Source organism: Nerophis ophidion, linkage group LG04 (assembly GCF_033978795.1).
Source record: "Nerophis ophidion isolate RoL-2023_Sa linkage group LG04, RoL_Noph_v1.0, whole genome shotgun sequence".
In the NCBI taxonomy this organism is placed as follows: Eukaryota; Metazoa; Chordata; class Actinopteri; order Syngnathiformes; family Syngnathidae; genus Nerophis; species Nerophis ophidion.
This window is the reverse complement of record NC_084614.1, coordinates 71,253,195-71,272,578: the sequence shown is the minus strand read 5'-3', so window position 1 is coordinate 71,272,578 and position 19,384 is coordinate 71,253,195. Positions and strand designations below refer to the sequence as shown.

Sequence of the window (19,384 nt, the reverse complement as noted above, 5' to 3'; positions counted from 1 at the left end):
GGAATGTAGATCGACCGGTAAATTGAGAGCTTTGCCTTCCGGCTCAGCTCCTTCTTCACCACAACGGATCGATACAAATAAATAAAAAATAAACAAGTGATTGAATTATAAATAAAGATTTCTACACATAGAAGTAATCATCAACTTAAAGTGCCCTCTTTGGGGATTGTAATAGAGATCCATCTGGATTCATCAACTTCATTCTAAACATTTCTTCACAAAAAAAGAAATCTTTAACATCAATATTTATGGAACATGTCCACAAAAAAATCTAGCTGTCAACACTGAATATTACATTGTTGCATTTCTTTTCACAGTTTATGAATTTACCGATCCGTTGTGGTGAAGAAGGAGCTGAGCCGGAAGGCAAAGCTCTCAATTTACCGGTCGATCTACGTTCCCATCCTCACCTATGGTCATGAGCTTTGGGTCATGACCGAAAGGATAAGATCACGGGTACAAGCGGCCAAAATGAGTTTCCTCCGCCGTGTGGTGGGTCTCTCCCTTAGAGATAGGGTGAGAAGCTCTGCCATCCGGGAGGAACTCAAAGTAAAGCCGCTGCTCCTTCACATCGAGAGGAGCCAGATGAGGTGGTTCGGGCATCTGGTCAGGATGCCACCCGAACGCCTCCCTAGGGAGGTGTTTAGGGCACGTCCAACCGGTAGGAGGCCACGGGGAAGACCCAGGACACGTTGGGAAGACTATGTCTCCCGGCTGGCCTGGGAACGCCTCGGGATCCCCCGGGAAGAGCTAGACGAAGTGGCTGGGGAAAGGGAAGTCTGGGTTTCCCTGCTTAGGCTGCTGCCCCCGCGACCCGACCTCGGATAAGCGGAAGATGATGGATGGATGGATGGATGAATTTACATTCATATTTTGTTAAAGAATTATTCAATAAATATATTTATAAAGGATTTTTGAATTGTTGCTATTTTTACAATGTTTTTAAAAAAATCTCACATACCCCTTGGCATACCTTCAAGTACCCCCAAGGGTACGTGTACCCGCATTTGAGAACCACTGCTCTAAGACATGGGTCGGCAACCTTTACCACTCAAAGAGCCATTTTCACACGTTTCACAAAATAAAGAAAACAATGGTAGCCACAAAACTCTTTTGAAATTTAAAATGGAATAACACTGCATACAGAGTTTTTTTTTAACTTTGTGCTATGTATAAACCAGGGGTCTCAGACACGCGGCCCGCACCTTAAAGGCCTACTGAAACCCACTACTACCCACCACACAGTCTGATAGTTTATATATCAATGGTGAAATATTAACATTGCAACACATGCCAATACGGCCTTTTTAGTTTACTAAATTGCAATTTTAAATTTCCCGCGAAGTGTCGTGTTAAAAACGTCGCGGTACGATGACGTGTGCGTTTGACGTCACCGGTTGTAGCGGACATTATTTTCTATCACGATCCAAGCTATAAGTCGTCTGCTTTAATCGCATAATTACACAGTATTCTGGACATCTGTGTTGCTGAATCTTTTGCAATTTGTTCAATTAATAATGGAGAAGTCAAAGTAGAAAGATGGAGGTGGGAAGCTTTTAGTCTTTAGCCACACAAACACATCCGATGTTTCCTTGTTTAAAATTCCCAAAGATGAAGCTTTACTATGGATTAGAGCGGTCAAGTGAACATGAATCCCGACCACATGTCAACCGACAGTTTTCGGTGAGAAAATTACTCTCTTACTGGAGAAGCGGAGTTTCCCTCGTGCTGCAGCTGCTGTGACTTCCCTCAGAGACTCTGGCGTCAACACACCCGAAGCCACACCCCTCCGACTTTCAGGTACTATTTAATCTCACTAAAACACTAGTAACACAATAGGCAGATAAGGGATTTCCCAGAATTATCCTAGTAAATGTGTCTAAAAACATCTGAATCGCTCCCACTACAATCACCGTTTTTTTTCTAGTCTTTCCCTCTAAATTTCCTCATCCACGATCAAATTAATAGGGAAATTGTCGCTTTCTCGGTCCGAATCGCTCTAGCTGCTGGCGGCTATGATTATAAACAATGTGAGGATGTGAGGAGCTCCACAACCAGTGACATCACGCGCACATCGTCTGCGACTTCCGGTACAGGCAAGGCTTTTTTATTAGCGACCAAAAGTCGCAAACTTTATCGTCGATGTTCTCTACTAAATCCTTTCAGCATAAATATGGCAATATCGGGAATGATCAAGTATGACACGGACTTGCTGTCCCCGTTTAAATAAGAAAATCTCATTTCAGTAGGCCTTTAATATGAAAATGTATTGATAGTGGGGCCCGCCAGTTTTATATTAATGCCGCTTGACAGCATCACATTTAAAACCTTCCCGAATATTCCGAGAGACTACCAAATGTCAAATCAACTACTTACAAATGTTTGCAGGATTTCCCTCGACCAACAATAAGGGTTTTCCAATGAAGGCACTGCCTTTGGCGCCCTCTACAACACGTTCAATCAGCGTGCCAGCCCAGTCACATGTTGTATGAGGCTTCTGCAGACTCACCCCCGCTAGCACCAAATCCCCCCACCCCCTCCATGCGTTGGTTGAGATGGGCGGGGTTTGGTGCTAGCAGGGTTGTATAATGTAGCCCAGAAGAGTTAGGGATGCATGGGATTCTGGGTATTTGTTCTTTTGTGTTTATGTTGTGTTACAGTGCCGATGTTCACCCGAAATGTGTTTGTCATTCTTCTTTGGTGTGGGTTCAAAGGGTAACGCATGTTTGTAACAGTGTTAAAGTTGTTTATATTACAACCCTCAGTGTAACCTGTATGGCTGTTGACTGAGTATGCGTTGCAGTAACTTTCGTGTGTTAACAGAGGCTGAATGAGAAATTTGATCAGTCGGCACACAGATCGCGTGGTGTAAAAGCTGGCGCGAGGACATGTTGAGGAGGAGGTAGAAAGGCATTGCAATCACTGCACACCCTCAATATTGAAGTCCAGGTGAAAATTGGAGAATGTTATTCCCGGGCGATTTCTGAGAAAGAGGCACTAAAGTCAGGAAACCTCCCGGAATAATTGAGCCACCTCAGAGTGATCAAAGAGCCGCATGCGGCTCCGGAGCCGCGGGTTGCCGACCCCTGCCCTAAGAGGAACAATCGTTTCTCTTCTACAGATAGAATATAAATGGTCTGTTCCAGGGATAAGCTGTGGCCGCCGTTGGGCTTAAATGGCTCAGATGGTAGCGCGGCCGTCTCGAAACTGAAGGCATCTGGTACGAACTGATCTTCTGCCGTTTTGTCCTTGGGCAAAACACTTTGCACATCAGGTAGTGGTCTGAGAAGGTGTTGGTGCAGATTGGCAGCCAGTTTTCCGTCAGTCTGTTACAAGTGCAGTGTCGGCGCTAGGAATATTCAAAATAGGGTCCCAAGGACCCCATCAAGTCATAAAAATGGAGTCCTACATAATGGTGTGCCAGGGCATACATTAGGGCTGCGTATCTTTGGGTGTCCCACGATTCGATTCTTGGGGTCACGATTCGATGCAAAATCGATTTTTTTTTTTCAATTCAACACGATTCTCGATTCAAAAACGTTTTTTTTTCCCGATTTAAAAGGATTCTGTATTCATTCAATACATAGGATTTCAGCAGGATCTACCCGTCTGCTGACATGCAAGCAGAGTAGTAAATTTTTGTAAAAAGCTTTTATAATTGTAAAGGACAATGTTTTAAGAACTGATTGCAATAATGTAAATTTGTTTTAACTATTAAACGAACCAAAAATATGACTTATTTTATCTTTGTGAAAACATTGGACACAGTGTGTTGTCCAGCTTATGAGATGCGATCCAAGTGTAAGCCACTGTGACACTATTGTTCTTTTTTATTATTTTTATAAATGTCTAATGATAATGTCAATGAGGGATTTTTAATCACTGCTATGCTGAAATTATAACGTATATTGATACTGTTGTTGATAACATTCAATTTTGTTTCATTACTTTTGGTTTGTTCTGTGTCGTGTTTGTGTCTCCTCTCAATTGTTCTGTTTATTGCAGTTCTGAGTGTTGCTGGGTCAGGTTTGGTTTTGGAATTGGATTGCATTGTTATGGTATTGCTGTGTAGTGGTTTGTTGGATTGATCCCAAAAAAAAATTGATTAAAAAAAAAAAAGAGAATCGATTCTAAATCGCACAACGTATTCGAATCATTTTTTTTTTTAAATGTTGTTAGGGGTAGAGTATGTTGTGAATAAATTGAGAACAGGAAGTGAAAAAAAGTCCTAGCAACTTCTACGTAAAGGAAAAGGGGTAGGATTAAGTAAGCTCTGCTTCCTCATACTCCTTTTCGAACACGTTGAATAGAGAAACTGGAAATTGTGACGTATCACGTTGTATGCATGCATGTTCCAAATAAACACAAACTAAACACAACACCACTATGTGAAGCGCTTTTGAGTCTCTTGAGAAACGCGCTAAACAAATATATTTCATTTCATTGAAGCTTGCCCAAATCTCCTCTATTGGACGCGCTCCTAAAGATCAATTCCAAAAATTGTACTTTTTCAAGGCGGAGATCTTTTGAGACAGGCTCCAATCTGTTCAGTCCTTTGATTTTTTTTTCTTTCGCACGATTCATTTTAAAGCAGTTTGTTGCCCTCTTTCATGATACCGATACTTGAGTCCAGCCATGCAAACAAAAACTTTGTCTAGCAACCATGGCTACCAGCCCCCACAATGCAGTGCGAAACCACATGGAAACCTTATGTGTAACATGCTTTGGGGTCACTAAAAAAGTGTTACATAAATGTACTCCACGATTGGTTCTTTGACTTTACTAAAAATGAGGGCTGCCTATAAAGGATTTTCATCCAAAATGCAACACGGAACGACACAGGAGGTTTTTCATACAGACAGCCATCAGACTGTAAAATGCATATGTTCCTTGACTGCACTTAAATGAAGAATATATGTAGAATATATTTACCGTATTTTTCAGACTATAAGTCGCTCTGGCCGAAAATGCACAATAAAGAAGGAAAAAAACATATATAAGTCGCAATAGAGTATTAAGTCGCATTTTTGGGGAAATTTATTTGATAAAACCCAACACCAAAAGACATTTGAAAGGCAGTTTAAAATAAATAAAGAATAGTGAACAACAGGCTGAATAAGTGTACGTTATATGACGCATAAATAACCTACTGAGAAGGTGCCTGGTATGTTAACGTAACATATTATGGTAAGAGTCATTCAAATAACTGTAACATATAGAACATGCTATACGTTTACCAAACAATCTGTCACTCCTAATCGATAAATCCGATGAAATGATCTTCCTCGATGTCGCCTCTGGTATGCGCCCCACTAGCGTCCTTTCTGTCTGCTGCTCGATTGCTGTTCTCTGCAGCATATTTCACTACGTCCAGCTTGTAATCTGCAGTATATGATTTTTTTCTCAATGCCATTTTACTTCAGTCCTTCTCAGTTTTTATAAAGTTACCGCCAATGTTGATGTGATCCATTTTAATAGCTCCGGCAGTAGCGTATATCATGACCCACAATGCACTTCTGCTATGACCCGGCCTGCTGAATTCTTATCGGTTGGCGTGTGTGAGTGACGATTGCTGAAATGTTCTTCTTCGCTCACGCGAATGAGATAAATATTATTATTTGATATTTTACGATAATGTGGTAATAATTTCACACATAAGTCGCTCCGGAGTATACGTCGCACCCACGGCCAAACTATGAAAAAAACGTTGACTTATAGTCCGAAAAATACGGTATATTATTCATATATTATATATATATTAGATTATTTATTATCATTGTTTATTGTGAGCGAACTGTGGTGCTGAATTTCCCCCAGGGATCAATAAAGTACCGTATTTTCCGCGCTATAAGCTGCACCCAAAAGCCACAAATTTTCTCAAAAGGTGACAGAGCGCCTTATAAACCGGTGCGCCTTATATATGTATTAATATAAATATTTATTTTCATAGAGTTTAGGTTTCGCAACTACGGTAAACAGCCGCCATCTTTTTTCCCCGTAGAAGAGGAAGTGCTTCTTCTTCTACGGTAAGCAACCGCCAAGGTAAGCACCCGCCCACCTGGAAAGAGGAAGCACTTCTTCTTCTATGATACGCAACCGCCAAGGTAAGCACCCGCCCCCGTAGAAGAAGCGCGCGGCTAATCCGATTCATTTCACTTGTGTGTTTCTGTAAAGACGACCACAAAATGGCGCCTACTAAGAGACACGCGTACAACGCTGAATTCAAACTCAAGGCAATAAGTCACGCAGAAGAACACGGAAATAGAGCAGCAGCGAGAGAATTGAACATAAATGAGTCAATGGTGCGTAGGTGGAGGAAGCAACAAGATGACCTGCGCCAAGTAAAGAAGATGACCTGCGCCAAGTAAAGAAGATGACCTGCGCCAAGTAAAGAAGACAACACAGAGTTTGAGGGAACAAAGCAAGATGGTAACAGTTGGAGGACAAACTCGAAAAGTGGGTAGTTGAGCAGAAAGCAGCAAGCAGAAGTGTCAGTACCATCACTATTCCAATGAAGGCAACAGCGCTAGCAAGCGAACTTCACTTGGATGATTTTAAAGGTGGTGCTTCTTGGTGTTTCCGGTTCATGAAAAGACGCAATCTCTCCATCCGCACACGGACCACTATTTCACAGCAACTGCCAAAAGACTTTCAAGAAAAGCTGGCTACTTTCCGCGCATATTGTAAAAACAAGATAGCTGAAAAAAAGATCCGGCCAGGAAGGCAGGATTCATGCAACTGCCGGACAGCAACAGCGACACTGACTCTGATGACTTCGACGAGACGGAGCCCGCCATTTTGGATGCTGTATTCGCCCAATTTTTTAATTCAGACACCGAAGAAGAAGAATTCGAGGGATTTATGGATGAGGAATAACTTCTGAAGGTGAGCTTTAAATGTTTATTTTGTGTGCTGTGACATTAACGTTCGAGCAAAGTTGAGTTATTGATGTTGCTATTGTTCTGCAATATTTTGAGTGTTACTATTGTTGTGATTGCACATTTGCACACTGGTTTGTATTATTAAAGTTTGACTGACATATCTGACTGTTTTTTTGACATTCCCTTTAGCGCAGCGTGGGCGCGGCTTATGACCCGGTGCGGCTTATAGGTTTACAAAGATTTTAAATATGCCATTCATTGAAGGTGCGGCTTATAACACGGGGCGGCTTATAGCGCAGAAAATACGTTACCTCTATTCTATTCTATTCAAAGTCAACTGAGGTGGGATTTATGGCCCCTTGAAGGAAGCCGGATCTTTAGGAGCCGTTCCTTTCCAAGAATGTTTACTATGCTAAAACATTGCCCGTATGCGAGCAAGCAGTGCGAGGGTGGCAAGGTTTGACACTGGAACAGATGCAGGAATAGTCTATTATAGGCGGACGTACCCGTGCATGGGTCCAGACTGGTTGCCGCTGTTGGTGATGTTGTTGAAGAAGTTGTTCATGCGGGGGTCCTGCGCACTCTCCTCGGCCGTGCTGAAGTGGTAGTCCATCACCTTGTCGATGATTCTGTGTGGGATGCCGCCACCGCGGTCCGAAATCCTGCACGGGAAAGAAAGAAACTCGCTCAGCTGTCGTGCCGGGAGGTCGGATTTATCGACTCGTTTCCGTTTTTTGGGAGGGAGAAAAGTCACCTGATGACAAAATCGATGTCGTTGTTGGCGATGGTGACCACCACGTCGGGCACGTTGTAGGGCGTGTCCAAGTGGCTCTCCATGGTGGCCCTGCAACGACACACACCATGTTGGAGCCTATCTATATTATTTATTTATCAATAGTTTTGACAATGGAATCAAAAAATGCCAATGATGTTGATGAATTATTGGATGTTTTAGATGAATTATGATTGACCGATTGTTTTCAGCTGCTCACGCTACTCCTGGTGAGCCACTTCCTCCACCCATGATTAAGAAGACAGGACCGATGGGTGCTCCTTTTGTCTGTCAATCATGTTGAAGGAGTGAGGAGTGAAACAGTTTATGTCCGCTAAATAAATTATTTGGATTATTATGAAGTCAACCACAGAGAATATTTTTTGTTTGTGAAAATAAATTATGATCATTTGGAATCTCGACATATCTCCACGAGTGCTTATTAAGGAATTTAGTGAGTTATAGACGTCCTCCTCAGGACTACTGTGCAATCTTTATTTTTATTTTTTCAAACTTTTTTGAATGCAAGAGTAGCCGTAACACACACCACTCTTATTTTGAAAGTCGACTGGCATGCCATGTGTTAAAAACTGTGAGTGATGTATGTGTGCGTGTGCGTGTGCGTGTGTGTGTGTGTGTGTACCTCATGGCGTTCTTGAGCAGCTCGGGCAGGATGTAGTCGAGCGGCAGCGGGATGAAGGGGAAGCGGGCCGCCACGTGGCCGTTGATGCGAACTCGGGGAGAGTTGCCGTACTGGTGCTCACAAAGTCGCCTTGAGAAACCCAACAAAGTTAAAAACAACTTCTTTTTTTTTTTAAACAGCAGAACAACAAAAATCATTTTACACAATTTCAAAATAAAATTATTAAAAAGATAAAATAAGAATCTCAAATTCAAGCCTTTTACTAAGCTTAAAAAGTAAAACCTTTTACAGAAGTAACATCTCATTTTCACTCTTGTGTAAACTTACACACACATTTGACGAGGGGTCAACACGATTAGATAACACAGTGAGTGCATCAGCGATAACCTCCAACAGTTTATTGAGTGCGTGCGCACAGACCAAAGAGGTGATTAAAACAAACAAACAATAAACCAATCACAGTGCGTCTTACCTTGCAAAGTCCACCCACTTTTCAATGATCTTTTTGGGCGACAGACGTCTGCAGATGATGCCTACAAAGTCGGCCTGCAGCAACATCAACATAAAATATCTTAACATTCAGAATATCAAACAGAACGGTGACTTAATTGTTGACAGTGAATCATTAAATATTAATATTAATGAACCAAAAAAGTTGTTATTGTGCTAGAATAAACATTCGGCAGTAACAACTAGCTTTCTACACGTTATTACTCAGAAGAAAAGAAAATTGTTGGTTTTTGTGCTGTTATTTTTTTAAATTAATTTTTGTTACATGAAATAACAAAGATTTGTATAGTTTTAAGTTTTTATGACAAAAACTACTATTAACTTAATTACTATTTTTTTGATAAATATTGTTTTTGTTTCTTTAATAGCTACTACATTTAACTCTTTTTATGTATATATATATATATATATATATATATATATATATATATATACCATGGGTAAGGAACCTATGGCTCTAGAGCCAGATGTGGCTCTTTTGATGACTGCATCTGGCTCTCAGATAAATCTTAGCTGACATTGCTTAACACGATAAGTAATGAATAATTCCGCTGGTAATCACGATGTTAAAATATAAAACATTCTCATGAATTTTAATCCATCCATCCGTTTTCTACCGCACCTGTTCAATAAATAACAATGTTGGTAAAAATAATTAAGAGACTTATTATACTCTAAAAATGTTGGTTTTACTTAAAAAATGCATGCATTTAGTTGTATTCAGTGTTAAAAACAATATGATATGGCTCTCAAGGAAATACATTTTAAAATATTTGGCTTTCATGGCTCTATCAGCCAAAAAGGTTCCCGACCCCTGCTATATACACACACATATATATACATATATATATATACACAAACATATACATATGGTATGTATGTGTATATATATATATATATATATATATATATATATATATATATATATATATATATATATATATATATATATATATATATATATATATATATATATATACACACACACACACACATACCGTATTTTCCGCAATATAAGACACACCTGATTATAAGGCGCACCTTCAATGAATGGCCTATTTTAAAACTTTGTTCATATATAAGGCGCACCACATTATAAGGCGCATAGAATAGATGCTACAGTAGAAGCTGGGGTTCCGTTATGGATTCATTAGATGGAGCTGCGCTAAAGGGAATGTCAACAAAACAGTCCGATAGGTCAGTCAAACTTTATTGATAGATTACAAACCAGCGTTCTGACAACTTCGTTCACTCCCAAAATGAACAAACAGCTGTTTTATTATTTTCCCCGATTCAATAAACACGTAAAAAACAGTCTGATGCTGTTACGGTAAATCAAACGTTAGTGCAATCACAATATAGTAACACTCCAAATAGTGCAAAGCAATAATATATCAATAACTCAACGTTGCTCAAACGATAATGTCACACAACACAAAACACAAAATAAACATGTAAAGCTCACATTATTAAGTGTTCCTCATCCAGAAATCCCTCAAATTCTTCTTCTTCAGTGTTCGAATCAAACAGTTGGGCGAATACGACATCCTAAATGCCCGTCTCTGTCTCGTCGAAGTCGTCATTAAACGAGTCAGTGTCGCTGCTGTTAATGTTAAATTCTCCCGCTGCTGCTCTATTCCCATGTTCTACTGTGTGACTGATCGCCTTGAGTTTAAACTCAGCGTCGTAAGCATGTCTCTTTACATAAACACAAAGAAACGGCACGCCTCCCGCAGTCATATATCCCAGGATGCACGGCGCGCTTCTTCTACGAGGGAAAATAAGGTAGGCGGCTATTTACCGTAATTGCGAGACCTCTTGTGGCATGTCTAATCCGGACACTGAAGAAGAAGAATTCGAGGGATTCATGGATGAGGAATAACTTAATAAAGTGAGCTTTGCATGTTTATTTTGTGTGTTGTGTTGTGTGACATTAACGTTTGAGCAACGTTGAGTTATTGATATATTGTTATTGCTTTGCACTATTTCGAGACGTCGTTAATGGAGTTAGTGTCGCTGCTGTTGTCTAGCAGTTCAGTGAATATTCCTGCTTTCCTGAAATCATGTCTCTCAATAGGAGCCATTTTGGGGTCTTTACATAAAAACACAAATGGAAATGAAACGGCACTGCCTGGCCCAGTCGTACATCCCAGCATGCACCGCGCGCTTCTTCTCCTACGGGGGGAAATGAAATCGGCGGCTGCATACCGTAGTGGTGAGACCTGTTGTGGCTCAATATTGGTCCATATATAAGGCGCCCCGGATTATAAGGCGCACTGTCAGCTTTTGAGAAAATTTCAGGTTTTTAGGTGCGTCTTACAGTGCGGAAAATACGGTACATATATTATATATATTATATATGAAGAGTTCATACGCAAAAACCGATAAACGCCATTTTGATAAAGTTTAGCCCAGCCTCGGTAATATATAGTCCACCACTTCTATTGTGGTATACCAAAATCAATTTGTTTGCAAATGCAGACAAATGCCGCTTTTAACGTCATTTAGTTCAGCGATTTATTGCAAAGGCCGATAAGCGCCATGGATCATTTATCACAAAAGCCGATATATCCGTTTGCCCAACCAGCGCTGCAGTACGGGATCACGTGACAAACAAAATGGCAGCGCGCTCGGACTCACTCAGTGTTGTTATCCACGCATGAATAATTTGGAAGCTTCTCCTGTGAACACTGTTAAGCCAGCGAAAAAAACTGACCTGTTGAAGTTATTTGATGTTGGCGCTAGCACGCGTGTCCGTGAGTTTTACACCGCTGCGTTAAACGATGTTGTCGAGCATGGAGCTAATGTCGATAGCGATGATGAGTGAGCTGTTATCTGCACAGGAGTGTTTTTGATAGGCAAACCAGGTTGAGCATTTGTGCTTGTTTTTATTAATAAAACATTGTCTTCATTGCAACACTGTTTTTTTGTTTTTTCATTTTGTGCTGAAAAGCACAAGGTAAATATGTGAGGTCACAGTTCCAAAAAAGCATGTCCGGTTAGCAAGTACGAAAAAACAATGTTCGCAGGGACAGCTAGATTTATACGCACCAAGGGATCGAAACTGTTAAATAATGAAGTAAATAAATGTGAACAGTTGTTACCTTGAAATGTGGCTTTCGATAAATTTCACGTTCTGTTTTTCTCTCTATCTTTATCTTGAATATTATGCGAAATAACGACCGCAAAGAAAACGATTTTGGAGATATCTGTTTTTGCAACATATCATAATTTGGATATATCTGCTTTTGACGTAAAACCACATCAAACACTCTTACTTGAAAGCCATTCATTACATCAGCATTTCTTAAAAGTTTAGGCTTTCATGACTTGCTTATGTTGATATTAAATAAACCATTGTATGCTTGTATATGTACCGGCAACACCAGCAGGCAGAAAATCGTTAATATACAGAATCGGTCAAAATGGATTTATCTGCTTTTGCATATGAACTCTTCATATATATATATATACACACACACACACACATATATATATATACATATAGACAAGTCGCCACCACATCGCAGGGCCAACACGGATAGACAGACAACATTCACACTCACATTCACACACTAGGGCCAACACACGCACACGCACTCGCACACACGCGCTCTCACACACACACACACACACACACACACACACACACACACACACACACACACACACACACACACACAGTACAGTACTGCATGAGGAGAAGGTGTGTCCAAACTTTTGGCCTGTACTGTGTGTATATATGTATCTATAGACATACATACTTACATAAATACTAAATACATATATATAAATAAATATTTTTATTTTATTTACTTTTAGTTTTTTAAATTACAGAACAATATTTTTGGTACCATTTTGCTCAGGGGAGTCCAAACTTTTTCATCAAGGGCTGCATACTTAAAAGTCAAAACCTTGTTTTCATATTTTTTATTTTGTCCAAAAGTATTGGTCAGCTTTCTGTTATAACAACAAAGTGTATTGTTATCAAGTATTATCGATGTTTTAACTTTTTCACATCATAGTCTTTTTGCTTTTTTGTTTTATTTTTACTGTTGTTTTTTTTTTTTGATTCGATTTTGTCTCGGAAATTTTCAGAGGGCAAACAAAACTCCTGTTGCCGGCCGAAACTGGCCCGAGGGCCACATTTTTGACACACTGCTTTAGCTTACATTAAGATATTATGAAAATACAATGAATAAATAATTAAATAATTCTCAATTACATTTTTTTAAATCTTTAAATTAATAATTTCGTTTTTTTTCTTCAAAATGTTTTTTTGATAATCTTTTTGATTACTGAAATATACTATTTACATTTTTTTAAATGTTTTTATCTTAAAAAAATTGTGATAAATAAAACTAAATAAGTTTTTAACATAATGTACGTGGTTCATCTAAAGTTTCCAGGAAATTCGGATGAGACGGAAATAAATACAATCTCAAAGAAATGTTACATACAAATATTATATATAGGTCAAATGTCCAAATGCTGCAATGTGACTAAATAACAAGAAAAATAAGACAAGATGGACATATAATGTGGACCTACATTGTCTTCATGCAAGGCGAGGTGGTGCGTGGCCAACATGCGTATTCCCAGGCGGGAGCACAGCGTGGTGTCCAGGAAGTTTCGGATGATGGTCTCATCCTGGAAGAACCCAGATAGGAAGGGAAGACTCCAGGCTTCACTCATAAAAACAAAATGTGCGCCTCACGTGCTTCTTACTTGGATGTGCCTGCGACACTCCCTGAAGCCCTGAGCCAGCATCGTGACCACGTCCTTGTGGTCGTCCAAGAGCTGCTGCACCAACTTGCAGAAACGAGATTCTGCGTCCTGATCCTGGATCTGTGCAGGGAAGGGATGGAGTCAATGATTTTTTTTTTTCATTCATTTTAATAGCATTGTAAGTTATGTGTCACTTCAGATGTGCTGAAAATTGTTATTTTCCTGAAGGAACTCTCCTGACGGAATAAATAAAGTACTATCTAATCTAATCTAAGATGTTTTTTAAGCGCTTGCTCACTTTTTGATACTCTTTTGAGAAAAAAGGCGCTCAAAAGCTCACTTTTCGTGTCATCTTTAAAGACTAGCTTGTTGATAACGCCACTGACCCGCCCCTATTTAGATGAGGCCACCCTTAGTACCCTTAGTAACCACCCACAACTTGGTAAAGGACAGTTTAAAAAAAATATATATATATTAAGGCTTCACTTTGCATATTAAGCCTAGAAAAGCGCCAAGCCCCACCACCGAATAAAAAATCTGAATCCAGACGGTTTTAAAGATCACCTCTAAAAGTTAAAATGAAACTTTCATCAATATCTGTCCATAACTAAAGTAGCTACTTTATGTTGCTAACTAAAATACGTTATTAATCAAATAATTATTTAAATTGGCATGTCTGTGCGTGTTTGTCCGTCTGCCGCTACCAAACAGGCTGCAAGAGGGTTCACTCTAGTCAGTCATCCACTATCTTTGTCAAACTTCCCTCCAATTTTGCATGTGTGAGCAAATGCCAAAACTCTTTGAGCATTCAGTGGCGCACATGTGAGCGACGGCAGACGAGCACACTGTTATTCGCTTATCTTTTTCGATTTTGTGCGCGGCCTAGATTTGCCGTGCGCAGAGGACGCGGGAGCAACGTGCAATTGCACAGCCGCGTACCTTAGTGGGAACCTTGATCTTTGTCTCTGCGGGTTAAGGCGGACAATACACACAAACGGAAGTTGAGTTGGTAGCATAATAAAAATTAACCGAATCACTAGGGATGCACAATTTATCGATATGGAATCAACATCAAAGCTTATTTAGCGTGATGAATAACCACAAAAGGCTGAGGATTTTTTTCCCCCTCTGCTGTCACCGGTTCTAGGTGACAGGCGCCAGCACCCCTGCGATCCCGTAAAGGACAAGCGGTAGAAAATGGATGGATGAAAACATGTTCGCCATTCAGAATTGTTGAGGCTCGCGCTTAATCGTCTCTCGCTTCAAACTTTAAATGACAACTTTGTGCATCGCTCTCAGCACCAGAGCGCGTGGATTTAACTGTAGATTAACTGAACGCAGTGACTCCTCTTTTCAGTCATTCACAATCTTTGTCTCAGTGGGCGGAGAGCGGTGCGCCAGCTTTACACACACAGGAAGCAAACAGACAGCCTCCCTACTCGCCAGCGAGAGGTTTCGCAAAGTAACAAAAAATACGATTCTAAGGCTAACTGTTTTGTTATGGGAATATTTCACCTTTAACTTGGATGGGCAATATGAGACCATCAACACAGACAAACGAGCAAGAATGCCATAGTCACGTGATGACAAAAAGACAACACCCGACATAATTTTTTGGACTGGGGAAAAAAACCCACTTTAAAAGGTTCAACATTTAAGTACATTTTTGCTTACAGAAATGAGTCAATTTTGTGTTGTTTATTTATTTAAGATACCGTATTTTTCGGAGTATAAGTCGCTCTGGAGTATAAGTCGCACCTGCCGAAAATGCATAATAAAGAAGGAAAAAAAAAACATATAAGTCGCACTGGAGTATAAGTCGTATTTTTTGGGGAAATTTATTTGATAAAACCCAACACCAAGAATAGACATTTGAAAGGCAATTTAAGATAAATAAAGAATAGTGAACAACAGGCTGAATAAGTGTACGTTATATGAGGCATAAATAACCAACTGAGAAGGTATGTTAACCTAACATATTATGGTAAGAGGCATTCAAATAACTATAACATATAGAACATGCTATACGTTTACCAAACAATCTGTCACTCCTAATCGCGAAATCCCATGAAATCTTATACGTCTAGTCTCTTACGTGGATGAGCTAAATAATATTATTTGATATTTGTGGGTTCTTCCGAGGATGTCGTAGTCGTAATGATTTGTGCAGTCCTTTGAGACATTTGTGATTTGGGGCTATATAAATAAACATTGATTGATTGATTGATTGATATATTACGGTAATGTGTTAATAATTTCACACATAAGTCGCTCCTGAGTATAAGTCGCACCCCTGGCCAAAATATGAAAAAAAACTGCGACTTATAATCCGAAAAATACGGTAGTTATTCGTCCATCTATCCATTTTCTACCGCTTGGCCCTCTTGGGTTCTTTTCCAATTACTGTAAAATGGTAAACAATTCCAGAATTATGAAAAATAAGTTGATATCATTTTAAATGGCTACTTCACTTGTTAGAATGATCGCATTACATAACAAAACACTTTATAGTTTTTAGCGATTATTTCTTCAGTTCTAGAGAATGAAGTAGACAAAAGCTCTAAGTCTGTCCGCATAAAGCCAAATATTCTAAGTAAATTATTGCACATTGTTCTAATGTGTGCCATCTTGAGACAAGCATATGTTGACTGACAGTCTAAAAGGTAGCACTAGCACGTCTGTCTTCACTGCTTACTTTCGTAGTTTTATGCATTTTTAAGTATAAAATACAATACGGCAGCTTTTTGGCTCACTCTCAAAATCGAATTACGTCTTTCTTCTTCCTATTTGGACATTTTCTGAAAATGTTATCAGAATCCGCTCATAACGTTTTGAGTTACATTGCTAACTGACAAACATTCAATACATAACCTCCTGGCGATGGTAATGCAGCCTTTCTTCAGTAAAAAGGCTAGGAAAATGTTGTATCTTTGAAGCTCGCTGAATTGAAAACTTGAGACATACGCCAAGGTTTTACGTGCCATTACTTTGGCGCTTAGCCAGCAGCTAATTTTTAACCGCCCATGCACAATCGTTAGCCTTTTACAGTGCAATACATTTTCAAAACATGGTCACTACTGCCTAGTGTCTCTTGTTATATTCTTATTTTTACTGCTATATATTTATTGTTTATTTGTATTCCTATTGTAATATTTTCTATTTTATTTTGATTTATACCCCCATTATTTACTTTTTAAATTTGATCTCAATTCTGTACACAGCTAGGGGTTCGGTGAGTCGCCCTAAGGGGTTCGGCGGAGCCTCCGCCGCGGAGGTCAAGACACACCCGATCATTGTGTAAATAAAAACTTCTCCCTATCGGCGTATTACGGATACCCTCAAACAATGTTCCTTCTCTGCCTGAACAAACGCAAAAACTCCTTGAGCATTCAGTGGAACACATATGAGCACACCTGGGTAAGTAACAAATTAAATGTTTTATTATTATAATCAAATGACAGCTGTCATTTCCATCATATAATTTTCTAATTTAAGTGCTTTGTCCCACTTTAATGACAATAACAAAAAATATTGTTTTACATGAGCTGTGTACAAGTATTGAATGTCTTGAAGAAAATGTGAAAATGAATACATTATTTTATTTGATCATTCATCATTTAAAATGACAAGAGAGTGGCATTTACCGGGGTGAAGCCATGAATATCTGAACTGGTCTCTCTAAGGCAACAGCAGAAGTCACACTGATTAGCAGGTGTGTAATTTGTTGTGAGTTCATGCACTGTGTTGGTTTTGTTCTTTGAACCGTTCATGCACGGTTCATTTTGTGCACCAGTAAAAAACAATATTTAACTTTGCCTTGAATTTGAAAAAATGTGTATTTTTATTTTTCACTAAAGAAGAGTTCGGTGAATGCGCATATGAAACTGGTGGGGTTCGGTACCTCCAACAAGGTTAAGAACCACTGGTTTAGGGTCATTGTCCTGTTGGAACACCCAACTATTCCCCAGACCCAACCTCCGGGCTGATGATCTTAGCTTGTCTTGAAGAATTTGAAGGTAATCCTCCTTTTTCATTGTCCCAATTAAAGCAACAGTTCCATTGGCAGCAAAACAGGCCCAGAGATTAATACTACCACCAACCATGCTTGAAGGTGGGCGTGGTGTTCCTGGGATTAAAGGCCTCACCTTTTCTCCTCCAAATATAATGTTGGATATTGTGGCCAAACAGATACATTTTTGTTTCATCTGACGTCACATTGACAAAGATAAGACCTTCTGGAGGAAAGTTCTGTGGTCAGATGAAACAAAAATTGAGCTGTTTGGCCACAATACCCAGGAAAGAAAAGATGAAGCCTTTAATCCCAGGAACATCATGCCTACTGTCAAGCGTGGTAGTAGTAGTATAATGCTCTGGGTTGTTTTGCTGCCAATGGAACTGGTGCTTCACAGAGAGTCAATGGGACAATGGAAAAGGAAAAATACCTCCAAATTCTTCAGGACAAGCTAAAATCATCAGCCCGCAGATTGAGTCTTGGGCACAGTTGGGCGTTCTAACAGTACACTGACACCAAACACATGTCAAAAGTGGTGAAGTGTAAAGGAATGGCTAAATCAGGATAGAATTAAGGTTTTAGAATAGCCTTCCCAAAGTTCTGACCTAAACGTGTGGACAATGCTAAAGAAACAAGTTCATGTCAGACAACCAACAAATTTAGCTTAACTGCACCAATTTTGTCAGGAGGAGTGGTCAAAAATTCAACCAGAAGCTTGTGGATGGCTACCAAAAAAGCCTTATTGCAGTGAAACTTGCCAAGGGACATGTAACCAAATATCAACATTGCTGTATGTATACTTTTGACCCATCAGATTCGCTCACATTTTCAGTAGACTCATAATAAATTCATAAAAGAACCAAACTTCATGAAAGTTTTTTGTGACCAACAAGTATGTGCTCCAATCACTCCATCACAAATAAATCTGAGTTGTAAAAATTATTGGAAACTCAAGACAGCCATGACATTATGTTCTTTACAAGTGTATGTAAGTTTTTGATTGCGACTGTATCTATCTATTAGCATGTTAGCTTTTATTTCGGCAAATTTTGCAGGTATACACCTCAGCGTCAAATATTTTGTTACGTGACAAATGATACTCATGTTAACGTTAAAATTTTAGCTTTTTTTAAGCAATTGTAGCTATAGACCCCAGTCATATTTTGGTATTTGATGCATGCTAACATTTTAAACAAATGTTTCACTTACACACCTCAGAGTAATGTATTTTGGTACCTGGCGCATGTTACAGTTAGCATTTTTGTATTTTAACATTAGCATGCCAGCTTTTTTTGTGTAATTGAACAGGTGTCATATTTTGGATCTTCACTAATAACTGTAAGAATGCTATTGTTAGCAAGTTAGCGCAGAACTGCTTGCAAGGTAGCTTCTTTAAGCAGATTTTACTCATTTTTTTGTGACTTGACACTATCTGGCCACCGTGCTAACGGTTAGTGTTTCAATTCGGCTTTGGATATTCAGCGTTTGCATGAAATTTCGAACAAAGTTTCATTGAAATAAAATCTAATTATTTTACTAGTTTTGAAGGCGAAAACTACTAATATGGCCGCCACCTTCTTTGCGTTGTCCCGTCTGTGGCCCTCAGTGGAAAAATTTGGCAAAAATGTATACAATGACGTAAAGCAGGCTTCGCTACACATTTTAATCTGCACCCTGGAGCCCTGCTCACCAAGTCAACCAGCTACAGAGGTGGTCTGGTTTCATTTTTTTCTTCCGAGAATATGCTGACCTAGCATGTCAGCGCTGCAGCTCACTTGGCTATGCAAACGTTCCGAGCGCATGTAAGGAAATCTTTCTAAGAACCGACACCTGAGGTT

The 19,384-nt window shown here is 39.4% G+C and overlaps 1 protein-coding gene across 1 annotated transcript in view; it reads right to left on the bottom strand.

Annotated features, from left to right (window-relative positions):
• The window catches only part of bckdk (branched chain ketoacid dehydrogenase kinase), a 30,938-nt gene that overhangs the window by 1,925 nt on the left and 9,629 nt on the right, over positions 1 to 19,384 (bottom strand). Inside the window, exons 5-10 of the mRNA XM_061898975.1 lie at positions 13,535 to 13,654; positions 13,358 to 13,456; positions 8,769 to 8,842; positions 8,297 to 8,425; positions 7,636 to 7,725; positions 7,388 to 7,543 (exon numbers count right to left, since the gene is read on the bottom strand). Coding sequence (XP_061754959.1) covers positions 7,388 to 7,543; positions 7,636 to 7,725; positions 8,297 to 8,425; positions 8,769 to 8,842; positions 13,358 to 13,456; positions 13,535 to 13,654 — 668 coding nt within the window. The remainder of the gene's footprint in view (positions 1 to 7,387; positions 7,544 to 7,635; positions 7,726 to 8,296; positions 8,426 to 8,768; positions 8,843 to 13,357; positions 13,457 to 13,534; positions 13,655 to 19,384) is intronic.